This window comes from Fukomys damarensis, unplaced genomic scaffold (assembly GCF_012274545.1).
Source record: "Fukomys damarensis isolate Sample0158 unplaced genomic scaffold, DMR_v1.0_HiC HiC_scaffold_25, whole genome shotgun sequence".
NCBI lineage: Eukaryota > Metazoa > Chordata > Mammalia > Rodentia > Bathyergidae > Fukomys > Fukomys damarensis.
In genome coordinates, this window is record NW_022900937.1 from 21,921,188 (window position 1) to 21,945,305 (window position 24,118).

The window sequence follows — 24,118 nt, forward strand, 5'->3', positions numbered from 1 at the left end:
ATGACTCATAGACATTCTCGTTTTCATAATATCAGAGAAAACAACTCTTTAAATCAATCACCACTCTTTGTCCCAATTGATACATTCAGCAGCCCAATAGGATCAGGCACAGCTTGCCAACTGACCACTTATGGTAGTCATTAATGTATCACCTTTAACTCATGTGAATTAGATTAATTTCAAGAAGCAGCTCATAGTATGTTTGCAGTGAATATTCTTTTCAATATGGCATCTTTACCATTTAGGATGGGGGGTTCGACTTAGAACAAGAGGATTAGATAAGTGAAAGAATTAGAGCAGGTTTGAAGTGAATCCAGAGGTTGTAGAATTACCTTACTATCTTTACAAAGCTATTAAGTTCAGGGGTATAGAGAGAGTGCAGGAATAAGGACAGGAATATATCCCCTTAACAGTAACAGGCGGTTGCCTTCCCTTGAAGGTACAGTTGCTCTCCATTTTCTAACTGCTGAGCACACACAATCATTACAACTTCTCATTCTACCCCCTGCAGAGCCAACCTGCAGATCCACTACAACTTGCAACCTATATGTGACTCTACTGGAATAAGGACAGGAATATATCCCCTTAACAGTAACAGGCGGTTGCCTTCCCTTGAAGGTACAGTTGCTCTCCATTTTCTAACTGCTGAGCACACACAATCATTACAACTTCTCATTCTACCCCCTGCAGAGCCAACCTGCAGATCCACTACAACTTGCAACCTATTTATGTGACTCTACTAAGAGTATTTTCTGGCTTCAAATACAGTAGTCCAATCACCATAATATATATTCTAAAACTGTATATACTAAATTTTTTCTCAAAAACAGTAGTTAAAACAATTTTTATTTAAAGACCTTAAAATGGTATTAAATTGGAAGCCTGCACAAAACAAAAATAACAAAAGAAGTATTTAATTCAATTCTCTCAGTTGTATTCAGCTGGTCTGATTAAGAGACGAGAATGCCAGGAAATTCCTTGAAAAAACCAGTGGGGAAGGATTTTTGTTGTTGTTCGGTTAGGAAGTTTCTTGATAATCAGCTAAGAGGTCCACTGAACATTTTCAAAAGATTTTCATAAGAAAGGAAAATAAACTGCATTGTTTTTCTTCATTAGAAGTAGTATCTTTGATTTCTTATTTGCATTCTAGATCTGGTCTCCGTTGCTATTTGTCTGCCATATCTTGATTCTGCTTAAATAATCTCTTACCTATATTTCATCTTAATATCTGTGTACTATTTATGAACATTATAAAAGTTCTTTATCTACTATGTAATCTCATTTTAAATTAATCTATTAGTTTTTATTTTGCAGTACTATAAGGTTCTAATTATATGATTTCTTTTTATTTTAAACTCATGAAAGAAAGTGATGAGGTGGAGGAGGCAAAATGCTAGAACAAATGGTGTCATTAACACGAATGTATTTTCTAAGGTGTTCCTGCTGGCTTTAACCGCTAGTGGTACACACAACTGTCCCATGTCCCCCACAATGGGATTATTGTGCATGTACCACCAATGGTTCAGAGCCACCTGGCAATGAGACATACAAAAATTTATGGCCCCCTCATGAATGTATTAATAGAAATTTGTTTTCTGAAGTAAATCTTCAGTTAGATCTCAATACAAAAATTAACCAGTATTTTTCTTTTCCTTTAAAAGAAGTAAAATGTTTACAAAGTTTATACAAAGGAGAATTCTGGGGCATTGGCAAGGCTCCACTTTTCCTCCTAAGTAGTAATTTCAGGGGTGTTTTTACATTGTGTTACTTTATTGAGCTCTCTATGCTCACTTTATGAATTTGCAATATGCATATCATATTCTAAAATCAAAGAATTTCCAAAAATGTGATTTCACAGAAGCTCTGCATAACTCAAAAAAAAAATAGATTAAATGGAAATAAATTTTATCATTTCCCAAATGTATAATAATAAACATAAAACTAGCTTGCCAAAAAAGAACAAATTTCAAATGCCAAAGGAACATAAAGACAATGTGAAACTGCAGAAATTGACTTTTTAAAAAGTAAATACAAAAAAAAAGTTTTGGGTTTTTTTTGGTACTGGGGATCAAACTCAGGATCTAGCACTTGCAGGCAGGCGGCGGCACCACTGAGCTAAATCCCCAGCCCAAGAAAAGCTTTTCTTGATAGTCAATAACATCTTAGAGGATACCATCAATTCTGAATGGTGTTACTAAAAAACTGTATGATAAATAAGAAAGCACCTTAAACCAGGCGTGGGGGCACACGCCTGTAATCCCAGCACTCAGGAGACTGAGGCAGGAGGATCACTGTGAGTTCGAGACGAGCTTGGGCTAGTGAGTTCCAGGTCAGTCTCAACTATATAGTGAGACCCTGTCTCAAAAAAAAAGAAAGCACCTTAAAAGGAAAAAAACTCTCCATAAAGTATTTTAAGAAAGCATACCCTTTCAGGAACCACTTTGTAAAAGGCAAAACCAAGTTTCATATAATCTTTTTATTTGTTCAATACATTATATTTATCCCTGTCTATGAAGACCACTTCACATATAATACAATCTAAAAACAAAAACTAAATTCAATATTCTTTATCTCCCAAGTATATTTATTGATTTCAAATAATTAAAAATTGATATTAAACTTTTACTGCAATGGTTTGTCTATAGCTAGAGCTGTAGCAAGCAACAGTTCAGTTTCCAACAGATCACACATGCTCATGATGTTGGTTTAAGAGGCATGGGGGGGGCATCCTTTTCAAAATTTCAAAGTGAAAATTCAATAATCTAAGGGTAAGAGAAAAAATGAGTATTTAACTGATGCTTTACCTATTTTATCTGACCTATTAATTTATCTTGTCAGATAATGCATTTGTAATAATTTTATTATTTAATATTTAATAATTTTAAATAATAGTAATAATTTTTAAAGAATACTGACTTTTACAGAAAAAAATTCTTCTATCCAGCTACTCATTGAATTTGGCTCAAAATCACAAAAATTAAAGATATGACAATGAAGCAGGATTCCCTTCACTTTAATACATTACTTCCACCCACCCTCTCTCCTAATTTATGCCATATTTCATTATAGTGAAAACTATGCATGAGGAAAAAAGCACAAAAATTAAATCCTAAATCATTATATAATTATCACTTTAATTTTTGTTCAAAGTCATACCAATGATTTATTGTGTAGCAACCAAGTACTTTCTATCATTATTTTTATCACTATTTATTAATAAAAATATACCTCTACATATGCAAAATATACATATTTAGTCATAAAATTTACTCAACTTATAAGTTTGGAAACATATCAGAGTATGAGAAGAAAACAAAATAAAAATTACTATGATGCTATCCCTTGTGAATAAGACATTAAAAAAGACAAGATGAGCCAGGGATTGAGCTCAGTGGTTCCGCCACCTGACTCGCAAGCACAAAGTCCATAGTTAGATCCTCGGTATCAAAAAAAAAAAAAAGACAAGATGAAGCATGGTAAAATACCAGTAACTACTGCTTACCAGTTTTTCTCTGAATATGTCTTTTTCCAGCTTCCCTGAAAGCAACCATAGCTCTGAAAAAGGCTCGGAGAACTGCCCACCGGAAAACAGCCACAGGATCAATTCCAATCATCCCAGAGATAAATGCATTCTTGCTACTTCTCAGAAGAGCTACAATGTCTGGCCGCATATGATCTGTATTTTTTTCCCGGAAATCCTGTTTCAGAAAAGTACTAACAGTTATTTGGGAAAAGATGCTAATATCAAGAGGATGACAGATGACATATTTGATGTGTGGCTGAATAAAGATAATAAAAGTGAACTTTCTTCTAGGTAACTAAATGAAACAGCTATCTTCTATAAAGTACCAGCTGATTCTAAAAGTACTGAATTCTGTAATACATATGTTAGAATATTTCACAATTTTAGCACAGCTTTTTAGGTAATGATTAGGGTCAGCCTTTCCAAAGGGATGTATTACAGAAAATGGTTATGGACAGAAAACGAAAAGGAGCCAACATAAGACCAGGAAGAGCACTGCAAGCAAATGAGCATATCAGCTACTCTTTGTAGCAATAAATTGACCAAGTTAAGAGAAAAACAATAAGGCCAGGGGCTGGAGAATTGTGGTGAAAAGGTAACTGGTAGAAAATTAGGCAAATAATAGCACATTTAGGCTCTGTTAGACTGAGTTAAGAATTTTATTATACTTCATGTAAACGTAAAGCAAAGCAACTAGGTAATGACAGCAGCCAACTGGTGTTTTATGAACATCTGCTGTTGTATAAGAAGAAAAGAGTATACATAAGAAATAGAAAAAGGGAGAACAAATACTGTGCTAACCACAGAAGAACCATCTGTCAGTGGCTTGGGGTAGGTAGGTAATAAAATAAATAGCAAAGAATTATCATATTCAGGGTATGTTTAGGAGATAAAGGCAAAGGACTTCCTGATGAATTAGGGTATGAGAATGCAGAAATTATATTAACAGCCAGGCGTGGTGGCTCACGCCTGTAATCCCAGCACTAGGGAGGCTGAGGCAGGAGGATGCTGTGAGTTTGAGAACAGCCTGGGCTACACAGTGACTTCCACGTCAGTCTCAACTACACAGTGAGACCCTGTCTCAAAAAACGAAAAAAGAAAAGAAATTAGATTAATACCTTTATGCCCCTATGCACAGTAAGTGGAAGTGCAGGGATCAAACACAGCTACCCACAGCACAACTATACTACATTTGCATAGAATTTCTTTATGAGTGATTAGAAATATAGTGAATGCTGTGGCTGAGTGCCATCCAAGAGAAAGGCGGACTCATAAAAACATTTCACCAAAAACTTCTTTACTAGATTAGGCATCATACGATTTCTGGCTCTTCCCCAAGTCAAGATGACCATGAAAGGTAAAGAGATTTTTAACAGATTCAGGACATGAGCACAGCCATTATAGCTTAACTAGAGACATTCATGGAAAAGGACGCCCAGAACTCCTTTACAAAGTGGCACAGATAGTGGGATAAGTGTGTTTGAATGGGGGGGTGTATTTGAGGGTAAAGTTGATGTGATCCTGAGTATGATGGAACATGACTGTAATCCCAAAACTCAGAAGGCTAAGGCAGGAAGATAACACAGGCGGTAGTGAGATCCTTTCTCAGAAAAACCAAAAAATAATTTAAAAATAAAAAAATAAAGTCAATTTGCTTTTTACTGTAATTTTTTTTGGGGGGGAGGTGGTACCAAGGATCTAACTCAGGACCTTTCGTTTGTGAGGCAGGACGTGGCACCACTGAGCTAAATCCACAGGCCTTATAATAATAATTTTATTTCAGCATACACATTTTTCCTTTGTACCTTCTATTTAAATATTATTACCATGCAATTTTGGAGGGTTTTTTTTTGTTTGTTTTCAGACAGGGTCTTTACATTCTCCCAGATAGTTCTGAACTCATTATATGACCCCAGGCTGGCCTCAAAATGCAATCCTCCTGGCTCAGCCTAAGTGCTGTGAGTATCAGTGTGCAGCAACATACTTGCCTTAGCATACAGAATTTTAAAACTGGTTAAAATGACCTCAAGACTGTAAAGTATACATGTTAGAGGGTTATAGAACATGAGAAAATAGATTAAAATACTCTGTAAAAAAATGAAGAGGGCAGGAAGCTAAAACACCAGGAATAAGAGTCCAGAGGGTTCTATATAGTCTAAATACTGATTACAGCTGGCCGTGGTGGTGCACCCCTGTAATACCAGCACTCAGGAGGCTGAGGCAGGAGGATTTCTGTGAGTTCAAGACCAGCCTGGGCTACATAGTGAGTTCCAGGTCAGTCTCAACTACATAGTGAGACCCTGTCTCAAAAAAAAAAAAAAAACTAAATACGGACTATACTTTTAAAACTGTATACCCTAATTGAAAAGACTAAATTGCAGTGAGTATATGCGATAGTTAATCCTGACTATCAACTTGGATTAGCCTGAGAGGCCAAGGAGATTAATAAAGCACACTCCTGGGGGTTGTCTGGGTCAGTCATGGGAGTGTGACCATGAGACCTGTATCTATCTGGTCCCTGGCCCCTTTTTGTCTGGCTCTCCCTTGCTCTCTGCCTCCTGGATGTCTTTGATCCAGCTCACCATGGGCTGAAACTTCTAAAATCTTGAGCCAAAACAAACCATTTCTCCTTCAAATTATGTATGACAGGGATTTTGTCCTGTCAATGGAAAGTTGATAGAGTTAATCACTCTGGCTTAATACAGCTTCACAGAATACTTCTAATTCAGAATTCCATGAGGAGTATTCCTAGTATATCACTGAAGTCAGATGGGGCTTTTTCTACTACCTTTAGAGCTTTTTCTACTACTTCTTTGTTCTGGGAATAAAGGAAAAGAGAAATGAGCTGGGAGTCTTAATCTTTGATTCATCTCTAAATATCCATATATCAAAAACAAATTTTAAAAATATATATATATATATACATACAGATATTTAGTGAACTTCAGTAAGAGCTTTTAAACCCAAATAACCACCAGCATGGAATTATTAGTTAATATTTAGAGACATCATGCACTAATATGGTGTCAGACATTAACTTATACACTGTACGTAACGTATTGTATTTTATTCAAACATTTAATAAAGCAGACTCAAACATAATATACTGACAAATAGGAAGGTAAAATGGCCTGCCAAAAGACAAAAATATAAGTACCAGTACAGAAAGAACACTAACCCACCCACTCCAAAGACTATCCCATTCTATTAATAACTACACTGTACAATCAAATTATTTCCATGACTACTATAGTGTTGATAATGAAAAAGCACCTTCATTTCCCAAGTGAGATGGATCTTCATATTTCTAGATTTCTAGGTACTGTACTTTATAGAAATTTCTACATACCTTACAGACATGTGCCACTATGCTCAACTAATTTGTGTGTGCCCAAGTGGGGGGAAGGGTGTTTAGAGAGAGAGTCAGGAGCATGTCTGGTTTATTACTGGCTCATTCCAAACACTAAACAGAGTCTGACACATGGTCTATGTTCAATAAATACTTCTTAAATAAATGAAATCAGTAAACAGGTGAATATATTACTAAGACATATGAGACTCGAGAAAACATATTGTTCCATTATTCTTCATATCACCACTGCCTTGCCTGGAAAATTAACTACCTTAAATTTAAGGTACACTTAAATCACAAGTGGTGAAAGAGTAATCGCCTCAGCAACTACAAATAGGAAATGGATGACATTATGGAGATTCCCCTCCCCAGGAGTTAGGATTTTCAAACTTTCATCAGGAGAGCAAGCTTATAAATAGTTAATAATGTATATGAGGTTCCTGTCAGAACTTATGAGGTCTGGGGATTTAGCTAAGTGGTTCCGCCTCCTGTCTCACAAGCACAAGGTCCTGAGTTTGAGCCACGGTAACGGAAAAAAAAGAACTTATGGGTAGAGGGGGGGGAAATTCAACAAATTATATGAAAGAATAAGTGACTATGAGATACATACATATCTATTCTTTCAGACTGAAAGTTCATTAAAATGAACTGACATCAGATTTTAATCTGCAAAAGTGAACAGAAACATTACTTAAGATGGTAATGTACAGAAAAGTAAGTCTTAAATTTTAGTAGTAACCTTATAAAACACCTCCAAATGTTACTGACCAAGAACATTTAAAAACTACAAAGAAAATAGTACAAGTGCACAAGGGATAGTGACACAGTCGAGAACATACCACTATACTGAAGGATATTCAATGAGAAATTCACTGACCTTTACCCCATATTTTACTTTTCCAGCATAATGTTTTATGATGAAAGCAGGCTCCATCACAGCTGGAAATTCAATGTAAGAATTTTCTTCATGTTGATGCTTAAACTTGTCTAGTAATGTTTGATTTGTAGCCTGTGGAAAGCTGGATTTAAGAGAAAAAAAGGAAAAACATAAGAAGTATACAGTGTAGCTTTTTTTAAAAGTACATTATAAATACATTGCCATCTCATATATTTAGCAGTTTACAAAGAGTAAACATGTAGTATCTAATCTGATTATAAGCTAAACACTGACTGAGCATAATGAGGATTGGTGTTCCCATTCTACAGATGATGAGTAAAAAGCTATGATTTTGCCCACATTCATATTTTGCAATTATCTTTTCATTTGCAGTGGTGGGGATGGAACTCAGGACCTTGCACTTATGAGGCAGATTGGGTGCCACTGAGCTAAATCCCCAGGCATGCAATTATCTTGAAAGAGAAATTACAATGGTACCTCAGTTCACAAACTTAATTCTCTCCACAATGCTGGTCACAAATTGTACTGGACAAGAACTGATCAAATTACCCCATAAGGTCAACATTGAACCTAACCACTGATTTTGACTTGATTCTTGTTCGAATTGGTTTGCAACCAGAAATGTGGGATCAAGTTTGTAAACCAAGGTGCTACTACAGCTCAAGTGATCCATTTAACTTAGATTGCACTGTGCTGCAATACTATAAAACCCAATGGAAAATAAAACCCAAACCTACACTCTTTGGGGGTCAAGAACTTTGCGAATAAGAAATAATTTCTTAAACAGATCCTTAAAAATCTATAAAGTCCATTCTTAGTTTTCTAACTTCCTCACACATATCTAAGTAGCAATTTTCTTATCTGTTCCAAGTAGTACATATATTTCTACATTATATCTATTCCTATTACTTTGTTAATCTTTAACGTTCATCCTTTGCTTTCCTATTCATGCACAGCTAGCAATTTTCTTAACTATACCTGAATATTTCTATATCATATCTTTTACTCTTTTAAATATATTATCAATGGGTTTTTACTCACTAGTCATATGAATTGAGCATTTCTTATCCAGAAATCACACAATGTCTACTAAGAATTGCATAATATGAAATACAGGAATATAAACATTCAGGAGAGGAAAAAACAGTGTGCAGGGATAACAAAAAGGCTCACAGACGACATAGACAATATGAACTAGATGTTCAAAGTTGAGTAGGGTTTAAATTACAGGAAATGTCCCTGACAGAAAGAAAAGAAAGTATCTTTCAGAAAATAGTTTAATAGCTGAAATAATGTGATACGAGGTTGTAAAGATGCTGAATACCAAACCTGGCATGTAAAAACAATTTCAAACTTAACCAAAATAATGGTTAATTATAGGTCACGCACTGCAACCAGGACAAAGAATGGCCTCTGGTGTCAGAGGGTCCTAACTGTCATAATTTCTGTCAGCAACCTTGGGCCAGCAAGGTAAACTTTCAGAACCGGTCTCCTAATCCACAGAATATATACACTACCAGGTATAATGGCATAAACACAATAAAAAAATACAAGTAAAACCACTGCCACTGGTGGAGAACCTACGGAGTGTGTGTTGTGTTTTTTCTTTATTTTATTAGCAAATGTTTGCAATTCATGTAGTTCACAATCATCTTGGGGAGTGGTTACATGTACATACCACAGCTTGTTTTGTTTTGTTTTGCTTTTGGTATCAGGGATCAAACTCAGGACCTTGCACTTGCAAGGCAGGCATGATGCCACTGAGCTAAATCCCCAGACCCAAGGCTTGGTTTTTTTGTTTTTTTTTTTAATCCCCTTCCTCTTATTTTTCTTTTAAGACAAAAGATGATAATGTACGAGCTTTTTTTCCTAATCTAAAACCTCAGTATTCAGATTTAATTGCAGTATTGGCAATTTGTGATAAATAATGGGTTTTGGATTGCAGCTTGGGCACTTGGTCTCTAAACAGTCTGCCACCATGGCTATTGGGATTACATAAATGTTACCAGTTTTATTGTTTCCAACACTGCAATTTCCCTACTCACCTTGGCCTGTTTTAACATTCTATTCCTAAAAACATCTTCATAAAAAGTTCACTAAAACTAAAACCATTATAGAATGGATAAAACCAGAAGACTACATCAACAGCATATTGTTAATATTCTTAATAATTCTAGTGTACCTTGTTTGAAGTCACCAAAGCTTATTATCAAAATAAAGTTCCCTTCAACAGTGCTTTAATCATGTGCTTCTCCTATTCAGGAAATTTAGGGCCGGGGATTTAGCTCAGTGGTTCCAGCACCTGCCTCGCAAGCACAAGGGCCTGAGTTTGATCCCCGGTACCCCAAAAAAAGAATATAAACAGAAAATTTAGACATCACCAAGGGGAAGAGACTGAATGACTCAGAACTTTTGAGCCCAGGCAAACCTAATCTCTGCAAATTTACATCTCATTATTCCACAGCCAAATGCTTCCCTCTTCTGGCAAAAAGAATATTCACCTCATTGTCTCTAGGCAAGGTTTGTTTGTTTGTTTTTAATTTTCTAAGTCTCCAAAATATCAAAAAGCTTGTATTTCTCAGTTTTAAATGGAAAAAAAATTTTTAAAGGAAAATGATTGACATGAGAACAGTGTTTAAGGAAAGAAAGAAAACCTCTCCATATGTCCTACATTCAACAAGCATTTGTGGATACATATCATGTTATCAGGAAAAAAAAGAGCTTAGAAAACAAACAAATCAAACATTACTGCTCATTTTAAAACTCTTATCTAGTTTTCCCCAAAGGCTTTCTGCAAAGGCCACCTTAGAAGAACCTCTGGAGCTTTCAAAACTACCAATGCTTGGATTTTATCTATTGATTTTGAATTAACTGATCAGGTATGACCTAACATCTGTACTATTTGTTTTGCAATTCTACTTTCTTTCTTTCTTTCTTTTACGGCCAAATTCCTACTTTATTCTTTTTTTTCATTCTTTTTTTATTAGTGCACATTTGTAAAAGTATTTATGTTCATTTGGGGGAAATACCACATGTATGTAACGTATCTTGATCATTTTTGATTCCTTTACCCAGCTCTCAAATTCTCCGGTCCCCTGACACCCTTCCCTGGATCAGTAAGTCAGCCTTGTTTCCTACAATCTCTCCTTTATTTTATTAACTAATTTATTTATACTTTAGGTTTGTCATGTTAAGAGAAACTATGCAATATTTCATGTTCTACTTCTGGATTTATTTCACTTAGCATGATGGTCTCAAATTCCAACCATTTTCCTACATTTGATTTCATTCTCCTTTATGGCTATATATATGGGGTTTTTTTTTCTTTATCCATTTATCTGTTCTTCAGCATCTAGACTTCTTCCAGAGCTTAGCTATTGTGAATTGTGCTGCTATAAACATAGGTATGATGACTTTAATTCTTTTAGGAATATAACCAGGAAAGGAACAGCTGAGTCAAATTGAAATTTCAATGTTTAGTTTTTTTATGAAACTTCATACTTATTCCATAGTAATTATAATTCCTTACACTCCCACTAACAATGTAGAAGGGTTCTTTTTTTCCCCACATCCTTTCCTGCATTCATCATTTTTTCATCTTTTTCACTACATCTATTCTGTCTGGAGTAAGATGGATTAAAGCTGTTTGTTATGATTTGCATTTCTCCGATGGCTAAAGATGTGGAACATTTTTTCATACATGTAGTTGCCACTTGTACTTCTTTTTTCTTTTAAGAAGAATGTTCAGTTCATTTGCCCATTTTTTTCTTAATTGGGACATGTTTTATGGGGGAGTTAATTTTTATGAATTAGTTATATATTATATGTATTAGTCCTTTATCAGAAGAGTAGGTAGCAAAAATTTTCTTCCAGTATATAAGTGCTCCTTTTATTCTCTTCATCTTTTCCCTGATGGTGTAGAAGCTTTTTAATCTGATGCAGTCTCATTTGTTGATTCTTGATATTTCCTATGCTACTGGATTTCTATCCAGAATTCTTTGCCTATGCCTATGGCTTCAAGTGTTTTCCTTAAGTCATCTTCCAACAGTTTCAAAGTTCAAACTAGATCTTTAATCTAGTTTTACTTTGTTTTAGTATAGGATGAGTGACATGGGTCTAGTTTCAATCCTCTACAAGTAGGTATCTGCTTTTCTCAGCAATATCTGTTAAGAGTCTGTCTTTTGTCCATGTTTTTGATTCTTTTGTAAAAATAACAAATAAAAAACAGACAACTGCACAAACATGGGGTTCTGTGTCTTCTATTCTATACCAATGATCTAAATTTGTTTTATTTTTACCAGTACCATGTTGTTTCTTTTAAACTATAGCTTTCAAGTATAACTTGAAATCCAATACTGTTATAACTCCACTTTTGCTCTGTCTGCTCATGATTGCTTTGGTTATTTTGGGTCTTTTCTGATTCCATTATCAATCTTAGGATTGTTTTTTCTAGTTCTGTGAAGAATATTGTTGGTAATTTAATAACAATTGCATTATCTACATATCATGTTTAGTAATATGACCATTATAATACTTTCAATTCTTCTGATCCAAGAACCAAGAAATGTCTTTCCATTTTCTAATGTGCTCTTCATTTTCTTTGGAGTCCTATGATTTTCATTAGAGGTTTTTACTTTCTTGGTTAGGTTAATTTCTACCTACTTAATCTTTTTAAGCTACTATGAATGGAAGTGTTTTCATGATTTCTTATGGGTGGGTTCATTACTGATATCAGGAACACTAATGATTTTTATGTGCTGATTCTATATCCTGTGCAAAGTAACTCTCATGAGCAGGCAGACTGACAAAATATTACTCTAAACAAATGCTTTCACCTTAACTTCAATCTCTGGTAAACTTCAAATTCTGATTCACCAAGTATGAGGTAAAAGCCTGAGATTCCTGTATTTCTATCAAGCTTCAAGTACAAGAAAGATTGGTGACAATGCAAACATTTCCATTTATTAACTGAATCTTTGCTTTCACTATTCCACCCTCCTAAATACCACACTGCATCTTGCAGAATCTAAAACAACCTGCCCAACATCCCACAGCCACCAGCACATAGAAGATTAAGACTTTTAACTCCAAACTCAAGCTTCCAGAGCACTACACACAATGCATGAAAAGAGACCACTAAGGAAACATATCACAATATGTTTCCCATATAGGAACAATTTTTAGGAAGAAATACTAAGTTTAAGTGAGTCCCAAAAGAGCTTCTCCTAAATGTGACTGATTTTCAACCTCTTTTTACAGGTAAACAGCAAGAGAAAAATACTTCATGCCTTTGCATGTTCTGGGACATTAAAGTGTAAAAGACAGAAGGAATTCAGGACCCGCTACCAAAAAATACGCTGTCTTGGTCTTCTGATTACTTTGAGTCACAGGCACCTGAGAAACAGGATGAAGACTTCTAACCTATTTTCTCTCTAAAAACAGGCCACAAAGAGCCTCTCCCTGTTCTAAGAACATCCTAATTACCAATGAAATGGCCTGTACAAACTAACTTACGAAAATAACCCTTCTTCTACAAATTTTTTCCAATGTATCTCTCAGTCACTTCCCAACAATATAATACTTCACTCCCAAATCTTTTGTCTTGATATTACTCACAAAGTTACCATTTATTTGTCTAAAAGTATGTAACTTCTCTGCTCTGGTCACTTCTTCAAGTCTTCATTTTCATGTGAGGACTCCCATATATATGTAAAATTTTAATAAAATTTATATGCTTTTGTCTTAATGTCAGTTTAGGGAAGAGGGAAATTTTTCCTCTCCTATATGACAAAAAATGGTCTATTTATAAGCAGAGGTATAGAACTGGCTCATGACATAAGAAAAAAACTATTATGCTTTATTAAATTTTTTTCATGGAGGATTGAATACAGAAACATAATTGAAGGGATAATTAAAAGATTATTTAAACTGAGTGTGGCAGTACATACCTGTAATCCCAGCACTGTCTAATGGGAAACTTTATTTAGTCCAGTCTCTTACCTACAACATTAGCCTCAAGACAATGCAAAGTAAGTACTAGAAAAATGAACCATTTTACTTTTTGAAGCAGCTGAGAATCAGCTCTAATGATTAGAAAGTTCTTCCTTTTTACTGAGCCAAAATTTATCTCTCTATAATGTCAGGCCATCTGACTTAACCCAAAAAGCTTCTGAGTAACAGTAAGGACATCACATTATCTTCATCGATCTAAATTTATATCTATGAGGAAACAAATAGCCATGAAAATAGATTCTGTATAATGAAATGTACACTTGATGAAATTTTGCATAAAGCATTCCAGGACAGATATGAGCCCCTTGCTCTATTCATGTTTTAATTACATAGCAACTCCCTGACCTGCTGTTTACAAACACCTTACAATAAACCCATCACAGACAGCACCATCATTTACCATCATCATTTCCTGTTTGCATGCAGAAAAACTTAAGACTGGTGGAGTACAGTTAATAGAGATGGGATATGAACCATAGGCTTCCGACTCTAACACCTAAGTATTAATGGGAAAGCAATCTAATACAATTCTTCAAAGCTCAAGCTTATTAGTTAGAAATACCTGAAGAGTACGAATCTCAACTCTACCATTTACTACCTCATCTTTTACTTGAAGTGCTTAAACGTTTTTGCTACTATAAAATACCTTGAACAGGGCCAGGGACCTTGCAAGCGCAAGGTCCTGAATTTGATCCCTGGTACCAAAAACAAAACAAAACAAAACAAAACCCTTGAACAAAGAGCCCAACCACAAGGATTTTCAACATAGAATACCATAATAACCTATGATTTTTAAGATTTCCCAAATTAAAAAAAAAAACAACTAAGATACGCAAGCAAAGCAGAAGCAGGAAATACTAATTTGGCAACTTTATAATGTAAAGATAATATGTACTTCTGGGTATAGATAGTAATGCCAGGAACAATTATAAAACTCAGGACAAAATATTAAAATATTTGTGTTGAATACATTTTAATTCATTTAGATTAATAGAAATATACTTAAGAGTGGGTGGGATGGATAGTAACATAACTGTTAGCTATCTCCTTTGCTATTTTTTCCCTTTTTGGGGGGAGGGGATTTGAGAATAAGGGTGCTCTACAAGAGAACTATATCCCCAGCCCCTTTTTATTTTTATTTTAAGACAAAGTCTCACTAAATTGCTAATGTTAACTTCAAATTTACAATCCTCTCATGACCCTCCCAACAAGGTGGGATTATAGGTATACCCCACCATGCCTAGCTTCTGCCAGCTTACTTTCTTTTTGTAGACAGCAATTCTGTATATTTATGGTATAGTAATAGGGTGACATAAATTAGGATATTTCTGAGGGGGAAAAGTCATTGCCACATACATCTGCAGTTATTCTACCCATGATAGTAAATACACAATATTTTCTATCCTGGCTCAACAAGTATAAAATTAAACTAGGAATCAGATAAACTAATTCAATTTCTAAACATTTTTCTCGAAACATTAAAAAAATCTACACCATCTCTTCATTTCAGTTCTCCAATTCTAGACTTGTCATCATGTAGGCTAACTTAACTATTCATAATATTTTATCTGGCACAGAAAATACTCAAGAAGAGGCCCTATAGAGCTTTTGGAGGCTCATATTTAAGTGTCAGGTACTGAACAGTGTTAAGAGAGAGCAAAGTTGGTATTTTGCCACTTACCACTTGTGCAGTCACAACAAACATTCCTAATTTATCATGAAACTCATTTCTGATAAACATTAGAACTGCAAGTACATCTCATAAATAAAACTCAATTCAAGGGCCAAGGGATTTAGCTCAGTGGTTTCGCCGCCTGCCTCGCAAGTGCAAAGACCCAAGTTTGATCCCAGGTACCAAAAAACAAAAAACAAAAAGAACTGAATTCAAGAATACACAACCAAAAAAATAAATATACATCCACAAACTTAACATTGAAGTATGTAAAAGAAATGTGGCAAGAAGGAAAAAGTGAGTTCAATAGTGAAGTCCACCCTATTTATCTAGAAATGTACACATATAAAAAAATTTGCCTACAAAGGAACTTTTGGCTTTGTATTTGAAAATATAAGGAGAAAGTTAAATATCAGACATAAAAAGCCCAATGACCAATAACAAAATTGAAAATAATCATACTCACTTGCTTTCTTCATCTAGAAGATGGAGTAGTCCTGTTGGTTTTTTGCTAATAAGATTTATGCAACAAGAATTATCAATATAATCTATGTTGTGCCAGCTGATTCCTTCAGTTCTATATTCTTCCTAGAAAAACCAAATAACAAAATAACAATTTATTCATCTTGCAGAAAATAATAAAAAAAGCAAAGGACTGAAGAGCTTTTACCAGGCTTAAACGAAAAGCCTAAGCTTTTTTCCCCCCTCTAATCCCCACTTCACATAATAGAAAGATGTAAAATAAAATTTCAAGTTGTACAAATTTGGTACAATGGTGCTAGGGATGTAGCTCAGGGGCACCAGGCCTGCCTGGCAAGCACAAGGTCTGGCATTATGTTGGGATGCAGGGTAGCAGATTTGGTACAACACATATTAGTTTGTTTTTTTTTTTAAATACATCTACCAAAAAAAAATTTTTTTTTGTCAGAATTCCATTTCTCACACATAACCTCTAAGACATCAAAGAGAGCTGTATTTGTTGAATCATCATTGCACTTAATGAAATAGAATTTCTGGGAGAAATGGGAAACTGCCGCCTTCAGTGATTAGAGATATACATAATGGAACTCATAAACCTTTTACTTCAGCAAAATAAAGTCATTAATACATTCTTTGAGATTTTTCTTGTGTCAATGAAAAGGTGGCAATTTCCAAGATTAAAAACTCAAAGCTCTGGTCTAGAGCAACTATTTAACATATTCTTACAAGGCAATCATTTTTTCTTATTCTTTCTCTGTGCTGGGAAATACTCTTTTATTCATCCCTGTGAATCCCATCTTATTTTGATTTGGCCACTAAATCACAATATGAAAGCCCACACTCAACATTCTTTTTTGTAGCATGAGTAAAAAACACACCAGGTAGGAAAGGGCATTAGGATTTTCCCAATCATCATCCAGACTCTTATGTTAACTTCTAATGTATTTGGTAAAACTCATGTTTATAAATATTATCTAAATAAAACCTATGAAGCGCAAGCCTGTAATCCCAGCACTCGGGAGGCTGAGGCAGGAGGATTGCTGTAAGTTGGAGATCAGCCTAAGCTACATAGTGAGTTTCAGGTCAGTCTCAATTACGTAGTGAGACCCTGTCTCAAAACAAACAAAAAAACAAAAATAAATAAATAAATAAACTTATCAGTACATGCTCCATAAACTTTTTTTTGGTACTGGGGATCAAACTTAGGACCTTGCACTTGAAAGGCAGGCGCAGTACCACTGAGCTAAATCTCTGGCCCTTGTTTGACTCTTTGACTAAATGTAGGTTTCAGAGTCACATCCATTTTGTTTGGAAGCACCTGAAAGTTCATTCATTTTAATCACTGTAGAGCAGATGTTATACAGCTACACAATCACTTGTGTATCTATTGTCTATACATAACTGTGTGTTTCTCAATTTAACAGGAGAGTTGAGACCATTCAACACAAAAAAACCTGAAAGACTTATTAGGCCCTAAGAACTTGTTTTCTTACCAAAAAGTAAATGGATACCAAATGTTTTTTACAATTCTACTGAGATGGTCTAGAATTCTTTTCTTCCTTGTTTTAACACATGAATTAAACTAATTCATGTTTATGTGTAAAACTAAACCGGAAAAAAAAATCCACATGGTTCTGATATATTACCTTTTTGTATCTTGTTCATATTTTGTTTACTAACATTTGTTTAGAAATTGTTTATGAGTAAATTTTACCTGTAATTTCTACTTCTATCAATGTTCTTGATAGATTTTAGTATCAATGTTACTTTGACCCTGACATATATTATGAATTGTCATCCCATGTTAAATAGTCTGTGTCAGACATAGTATCTCTTCTTTCAATATTGGGAGAATTCAGTAAAGGGGCTGTCTTGGCTTACAATATTCTATGGAAAGGTTTCTAATTATACATTCAATTTCTTTAATAGCTATAGAATCAGATTTCCTATTTAATCTGTGCCAGTTTTGAAAAAGTTTTTCTGCATCATTTGATAACCTTATTTGCTGACATGAAGGTGTTTGGTGTGTCCTATTACATTTTCATTATGTATGATCCACAATGATGTCCTGTTTACCACTGAGATTCTGGACATCTATATTCCTGACTGTGTCTACCTGCCTGCCTGTGTATCTGTCTCCCTTGTAAATTTCTTGAAGGGGTTGCAGTGTTAATTTATCTAATCAAAGTATTCCTTTTGGACTGAACCTTTCCCAAGGTATATTTATTTTCACTTTAATTCAGTTTCTTCTTTTATCTTTTATTTTTTCTACTCTTCTGTTTGAGTTTAGTTTTTTGATCTTCTGCCAAGTCACTGGAAGGATCATTAATAATCAAAATTAACATCTTCTAACAGCTATAAAATTCTCCTGAGTACAGCATTAATCATACCCCACGATATGTTAAACATGACCTTCAAAATATATTCTAATTTATCCATCTTCTATGCTATTGAGATGTACATTTCTTAACTTTTAATCATACAGGCATTTTCCAGTTATTTTTTTAGTCACTGGTGTCTGCCATAATTTCATTATAGTATTCAAATGTGTATCACTTCAGGTCTTGGAAATGTGACCCTTGCTTTATGGTTCAACATATGAAATTTTGTAAATGTTCCCTGTGAACTTGAAAAAAATGTGTATTCTGTTGCTTTTGATGCACTGTTCTATGTATATACTATACACTGCTTTTAAATTACTTTTTATATCCTTTCTAATCAGATATTAGGAAACAAGGCCAGGGAAACTGCATTCTACTCTAAAGGAGTAAGCAGCAATGGATACTCACAGAAACAATCAGCCTACGATTTCAACAAGTGACCCTTGCTGCCTACTCTTCAATGAAGCTAGCAAAGGCTGTTTTGCAGGCACCACCACACCTACCTTTTTTTTAATGCTTTTCTCTCAATTTTTTTTAAGGTTGCTTGAATTATTTTTGCTTTAGTTACCCTTTTTATTAACCCTTATATTCTCTTACCACTTTGTGGCTAATTCAGAAATAGTTAATATGTAACTTTTAAATACCTCACAGAAACAAAATGTTTTATAATTTGGCAGCTAATGCAAAGATGTCAAAAACCCTTAAATTCCATTTACTCTTTCACTTAATTATATAGTATTGTCTTCATGAATTTTATTTCTATTTAAACATTAAACCATAAACGTTATCTCTAATTTAATTAATTTAGATCACATACTTTTAATTTTCACGCTCTTCATTTTTTTCTTGCCTAAATAATATGCTTCAGTTTTTTGTTTTGTTTTGTTTTGTTTTGTTTTTTGGTACCGGGGATTGAACCTGGGTCCTTGTACTTGCAAGACAGGCCACCGAACCGCTGAGCTAAATCCCCGGCCCCTTATGCTTCAGTTTTAAGGAAAATATCCTACTGTCTTCTTGCTCCTACTGTTTTCACTGAGAACTTAACTTCCTTATGTTCTTAATTTCACTATACTTTTGGTTCTGTTTTTCTAAATATGAGGATTTCTTGAATAGTTTGTAATAAAAGTATTGGGGGTTTGTTTTCTGGGTTTTGTTTTGTTTTTGGCAGTGGTGGTGGTAATTGTGAGGATTAAACCCAAGGCCATCACACTAAGTGACCCCCTCCGTCCATTTTTTATTTTGAGATAGGGTCTCACTAAGTTGCTAAATTACCCAGGAACCTGAGATCCTCCCAGAGTGCTGCAATTACAGATATGTACCACCATGCCTAGCTCCAAGTACTGCTCTTTTCAAAAATTTTTTTTGCAATTGTATTTACGTTAGAGTCCATGTCAGTCAATATCATTACCTGGATCCCCTGTGGTGCTACCAAATGTCTCATTCTCTTGGGTTTTTTTATTCACATTGATCTACCTGTGCTCACTGATTACAGTACTGGTGCTTGTACCAAGAGGCATTCTACCACTGAGCTACATCCCCAACCCCCTCCCTCTCTTTTTTCAATTTTGAAACAGGCTCTCACAAAGTTTCTCAGGCTGGCCTGGAACTCACAACTCTTCTGCCTCAGCTCCTGAGTAGCTTGGATTCCAGGTGTACACCACCATATGTGGCTTTTTTGCTTTTTTAACAGAGGTAATTGAAGCAGGAAGATAATTTTTTCCTATACTGAAAAAAGCAGGTGGTGTCTGAGAACACTAGAACATGATCTGAATTCGGTAAACTGGGATCATGTAAAGTGGACTTCAATCCTTATACGTACAGCTCACGTTTCATCCTAACATTTAACCTTTTGGGGGATCTCAACCTAAAGTCTACAAAGTTACCACAGGCTTTTGAAGTTCCTTGCTTTTGAAATCAGCAGAAAACCCTACTCAGTTCCTCAGACTTTCAGGTCTGGCTCATTAAGAATCAGCAACCTTCTGTCAAAAATAAAGAAACATCACTATCACTAAATGCTGGACTGACCTATCAAGATTTTCTCTTTACCCATCTATGCCCTTACTCATGGGGGAGGGGGGCACCACCTGTTTTCCAAGGCAAAGTTAGTAAGAATTTTGTAGTCTCAACTAACCAAAAGTAGAATAAGCAAAACAAATACTGGGCAGGTTAAGAACTCATCAGAGAGCCGGGGATTTAGCTCAGGGGTTCGGTGGACTGCCTTGCAAGCGCAAGGACCCCAGTTCAATCCCCGGCACCAAAAAAAAAAGAACTCATCAGAGAAGATGTTTGCACTCTAAATTTTCTATCTTCAATGTTTAACACAATGCCTGGTACATGACTAATATTCAATTTACTGAAAGACCAAGGGTATAAAGGCTAATTCTGAACAAATAAAGGAAAGAAGAAGGCAACAGCCAGGTATGGTGGCACACACCTGTAATCCCAGTACTCAGGAGGCTGAGGCAAGTTCAAGGCCAGCCTGGGCTACACAGTGAGTTCAAGCCCAGCCTAGACTATATAGTGAGACCCTGTCTCAAAAATAAATAAATAAATAACAACAAAAAGGAGGGCAACATTATAAATGCTAACAGAAAAGGAGCTTTCAAATCTCAGAAACCTTTCAGCCTATTTCTTAAATCACATTATCTCTCACATTAAATTGAAATCAAGACTCAGAACCATACAGTCAGACTATTTTGGATTATCTCCTCACCTCTACTTCATTTCTCTTTATTCCATCTTCCACAGTTCCCATGCACGTCCCTTGCTAAATATATTTCAAATAACCCGTGCCCATGACAAAAAAATCTGCATCTTCTCTGCATGATATATAAGGCCTCAGTATACTGTTCCCTTTGCCTAAAATATCTTTTACCCGCTGACAATGTGTTAATTATAACTCACCATTTGAAACCATACTCCATAATCATCCCTGGGATCCCACCCAGACTTGTAGGTGGCTCTCATTAACTGCATCCTTTGGTTAAGTGTTCATTCATCACAATTGTAGCATTTACCATCCTGCACAGCTATTATTACAACTCTCTCCTAACCTATGTGCCTATATGTTCCTTTTAGACAGGATTTAGAACTGAACCATAGAAATAATATTCCAGTTTCTTCCTAAAAGTTTTTTTTCGTGGTTTAACTTTTACCTTCCTAAGAGATTCTGTAATCAACTGAACCTAAGAAATAATCACTGGATACCCAGTGCTATGCATATAGGACACTCAGTATTTAAACTGGCCTGAATCTCTCATTAATAGCAAATTGATTTTTAGTGCCAAAACATGAGAAAGTGAAAGAGAATAAAAGACAAGATGACAAAAAAGTGTAAGATCTTTCAACTTTCCACAAATTACAGCAAAGACATAACTACAACATCCTAAATTATGATATCCAGGGTAGCAAGTAAATGAGATCACCCAATCCCAAGAATTTTGAATGCATTTTATATAAAATGTAAGGTTTTATTTGTATACAGTATGTTTATGGCTCTTATACAACTAGATTTCTAGAAAATAAAAGGGTAACTTCAGTTTGCAGTAAAAGAACATCGTCCTTTTTCAAAAGCAATTTAATTAGTCTTCTGTTTAATGATGCACAGAGCAACTGAGGCTTGGCTCTGGAAAACACAGAACACAGTCAACAAAATGCACTCCCCTCCCCCTCCAACACTTAGATTTTTGCAAGAGATGAAAGATACTAATTTAGCATGATCCAATTAACAGAGAATAAGACTGAGTCAAGAGCTCTAGATAGCAACTCAAGCTTAGACTTTGATTAAAAGTGAAAACAAAAGAACCAGAGGTTTAAGATTTGAATACTGGTTTAAGGAATCATATATAAAACTGGAACAAAAACAGCACTTTCCTGATAAGTAACCTTACATATGTTTTAGCTGGTCCTAAATAAACAGTTTTATCTTTTAATGGGTCTAGTATTAAAACTTTAAGCATTCATCAAGGTTGCTGGGAGTAACACTTCTAGTGCAACTGTTAGCCAGCCGTTACATTCCTTAAGCAAAATAGAGCACTTAAACCTAGATCAGAAAGCAACAAGTCCCAATGACAGAGTATGATGAAAGAATACCTCTCTTCCACGTTTTGTAGACTTAACTATTGCAGTCTATTTATTTCATTTTCCTTGAGTGTCATGAACCTTGTTGTTGCCTGTGTCCTCATACACAAACAGAAATTCTAGGTTATAAAATCAACCTAACCCAACTTAGTTTGAAGAAAAGTCCATGGTTGTATTGTGTGTGTGTGTGTGTGTGTGTGTCTGTGTGTGTGTGTGTGTGTGTGTGAGAGAGAGAGAGAGAGCAAGCCCCCCTACTTTTACTCTAAAAATTCTAATGAAAACTTAAAACTCACAAAGATTCTATTAATATGCTCTTATATCCCATCCTAGGCCTAAAAGACCAAAGTAATGAAACAAGTACATTTAGCATTACACATGGCAAAGCCAATTAAAAGTCAACAGCCCCCTAAAAGCCTCCAAATCAAAACTATCCCTCTTTTAATTCAGAGATGAATTCAAAATGGGGCATGTTGTAGTAACAAACCTACTTGAGAACTATTAAAAAATTCCTGTATGACATGGTTGCAAAACTCTGCTCTGATTTACTGTTTGTTTATAATGATGTGAATATGATCATATGTGTATTTTCTATTTTAAATACAAGATTTAAAATGCTTATCACAATATGACTCCACATTTGTGAAGGGGAAGTGTATACTTTATTTAGGTACTCACTTGCTCCAACTTAAAAATATGCTGATTAAAGTAGTGCTGCAAACGTTCATTAGCAAAATTAATACAGAACTGTTCAAAGCTATTATTTTCATAATCTTCAAACCCAAAAATATCAAGAACACCAATGGACAAAGTCTGAAAAACAAAATTTTTAGTTAAAAAAGAGGCTCTAATTTATTCAATAATATTCGTAAGTAATATATGTTTACTTCAACAGCAGTAAAGAGATTTTTTTCTGGCCAGTGTTCAAAGAAATATAATCAAGAACTATTTTGGCTCTCTTTATTTTCATTTTACTTATCCTAATTATAAAAATATATCCAAGTTTTCAACACATCCAATGTCAGCATTAACATTACAGAAACATACACACCACAGAGATAGTGGCCTATTATCTTCATTTCAGAAATCTGTGAAATTCTTAAACTTAGAAATCCCTAAATTCCAAGGAGAAATGGCAACAATAGCTCTGAAAAAAATCAAAAGGGTACTTAAGTAAAGAACTGGCAAAGCTAAGTTACTCCTGGCTATCCCAAGATGACCATATAATTTTTCCTACTTTGACTTCTATATTCCAAAAAATGGAATGCTGCTTGAAGAGCTAAATTAACAAATGTATTTAACCAGACTCATCCAGACTAAGCATCAAACAAAATGCACAATCATGTAATTTCTTAAAGTTAAAATTAAATTCTTATTTTTAAAAATACAAGGTTTAAAATGCTGAACAGCTTTTAAAGAACTATAACAAAAAATAGCAATCTTCCTCATTCTCAGTTTCTGCCTCCTAAATGCAACAACATTCAAATTGTTCAGCTGTTTGGCAAAATGGACTAAGCAGTTTATTTTTCCTATTTCTGGATATTTTACTTCTAGAATTCATCTTTGTACTGTGGATTATACAGTCAGCTCTAAACATGCATATACTAATCTTGATCTTAGCTGAAAAGCTGAGAAGCAATTCTAATACATGCATATAAATACATCCTTTTCATCCCTCAATACCATTCTTGAAATATAGTTGGTAGAACAATTTTGGCTGAAT

General features: G+C 34.8%; 1 protein-coding gene across 7 annotated transcripts in view; it reads right to left on the reverse strand.

The window, feature by feature from the left end:
* The window catches only part of Myo9a (myosin IXA), a 271,547-nt gene that overhangs the window by 113,207 nt on the left and 134,222 nt on the right, over positions 1–24,118 (reverse strand). For all 7 annotated transcript variants that reach the window (XM_010627374.3, XM_010627384.3, XM_010627393.2 and 4 more), the window contains 4 exons: positions 23,074–23,208; positions 15,924–16,045; positions 7,753–7,894; positions 3,503–3,698 (listed from right to left, as the gene is read on the reverse strand). In XM_010627374.3, coding sequence (XP_010625676.1) covers positions 3,503–3,698; positions 7,753–7,894; positions 15,924–16,045; positions 23,074–23,208 — 595 coding nt within the window. The remainder of the gene's footprint in view (positions 1–3,502; positions 3,699–7,752; positions 7,895–15,923; positions 16,046–23,073; positions 23,209–24,118) is intronic.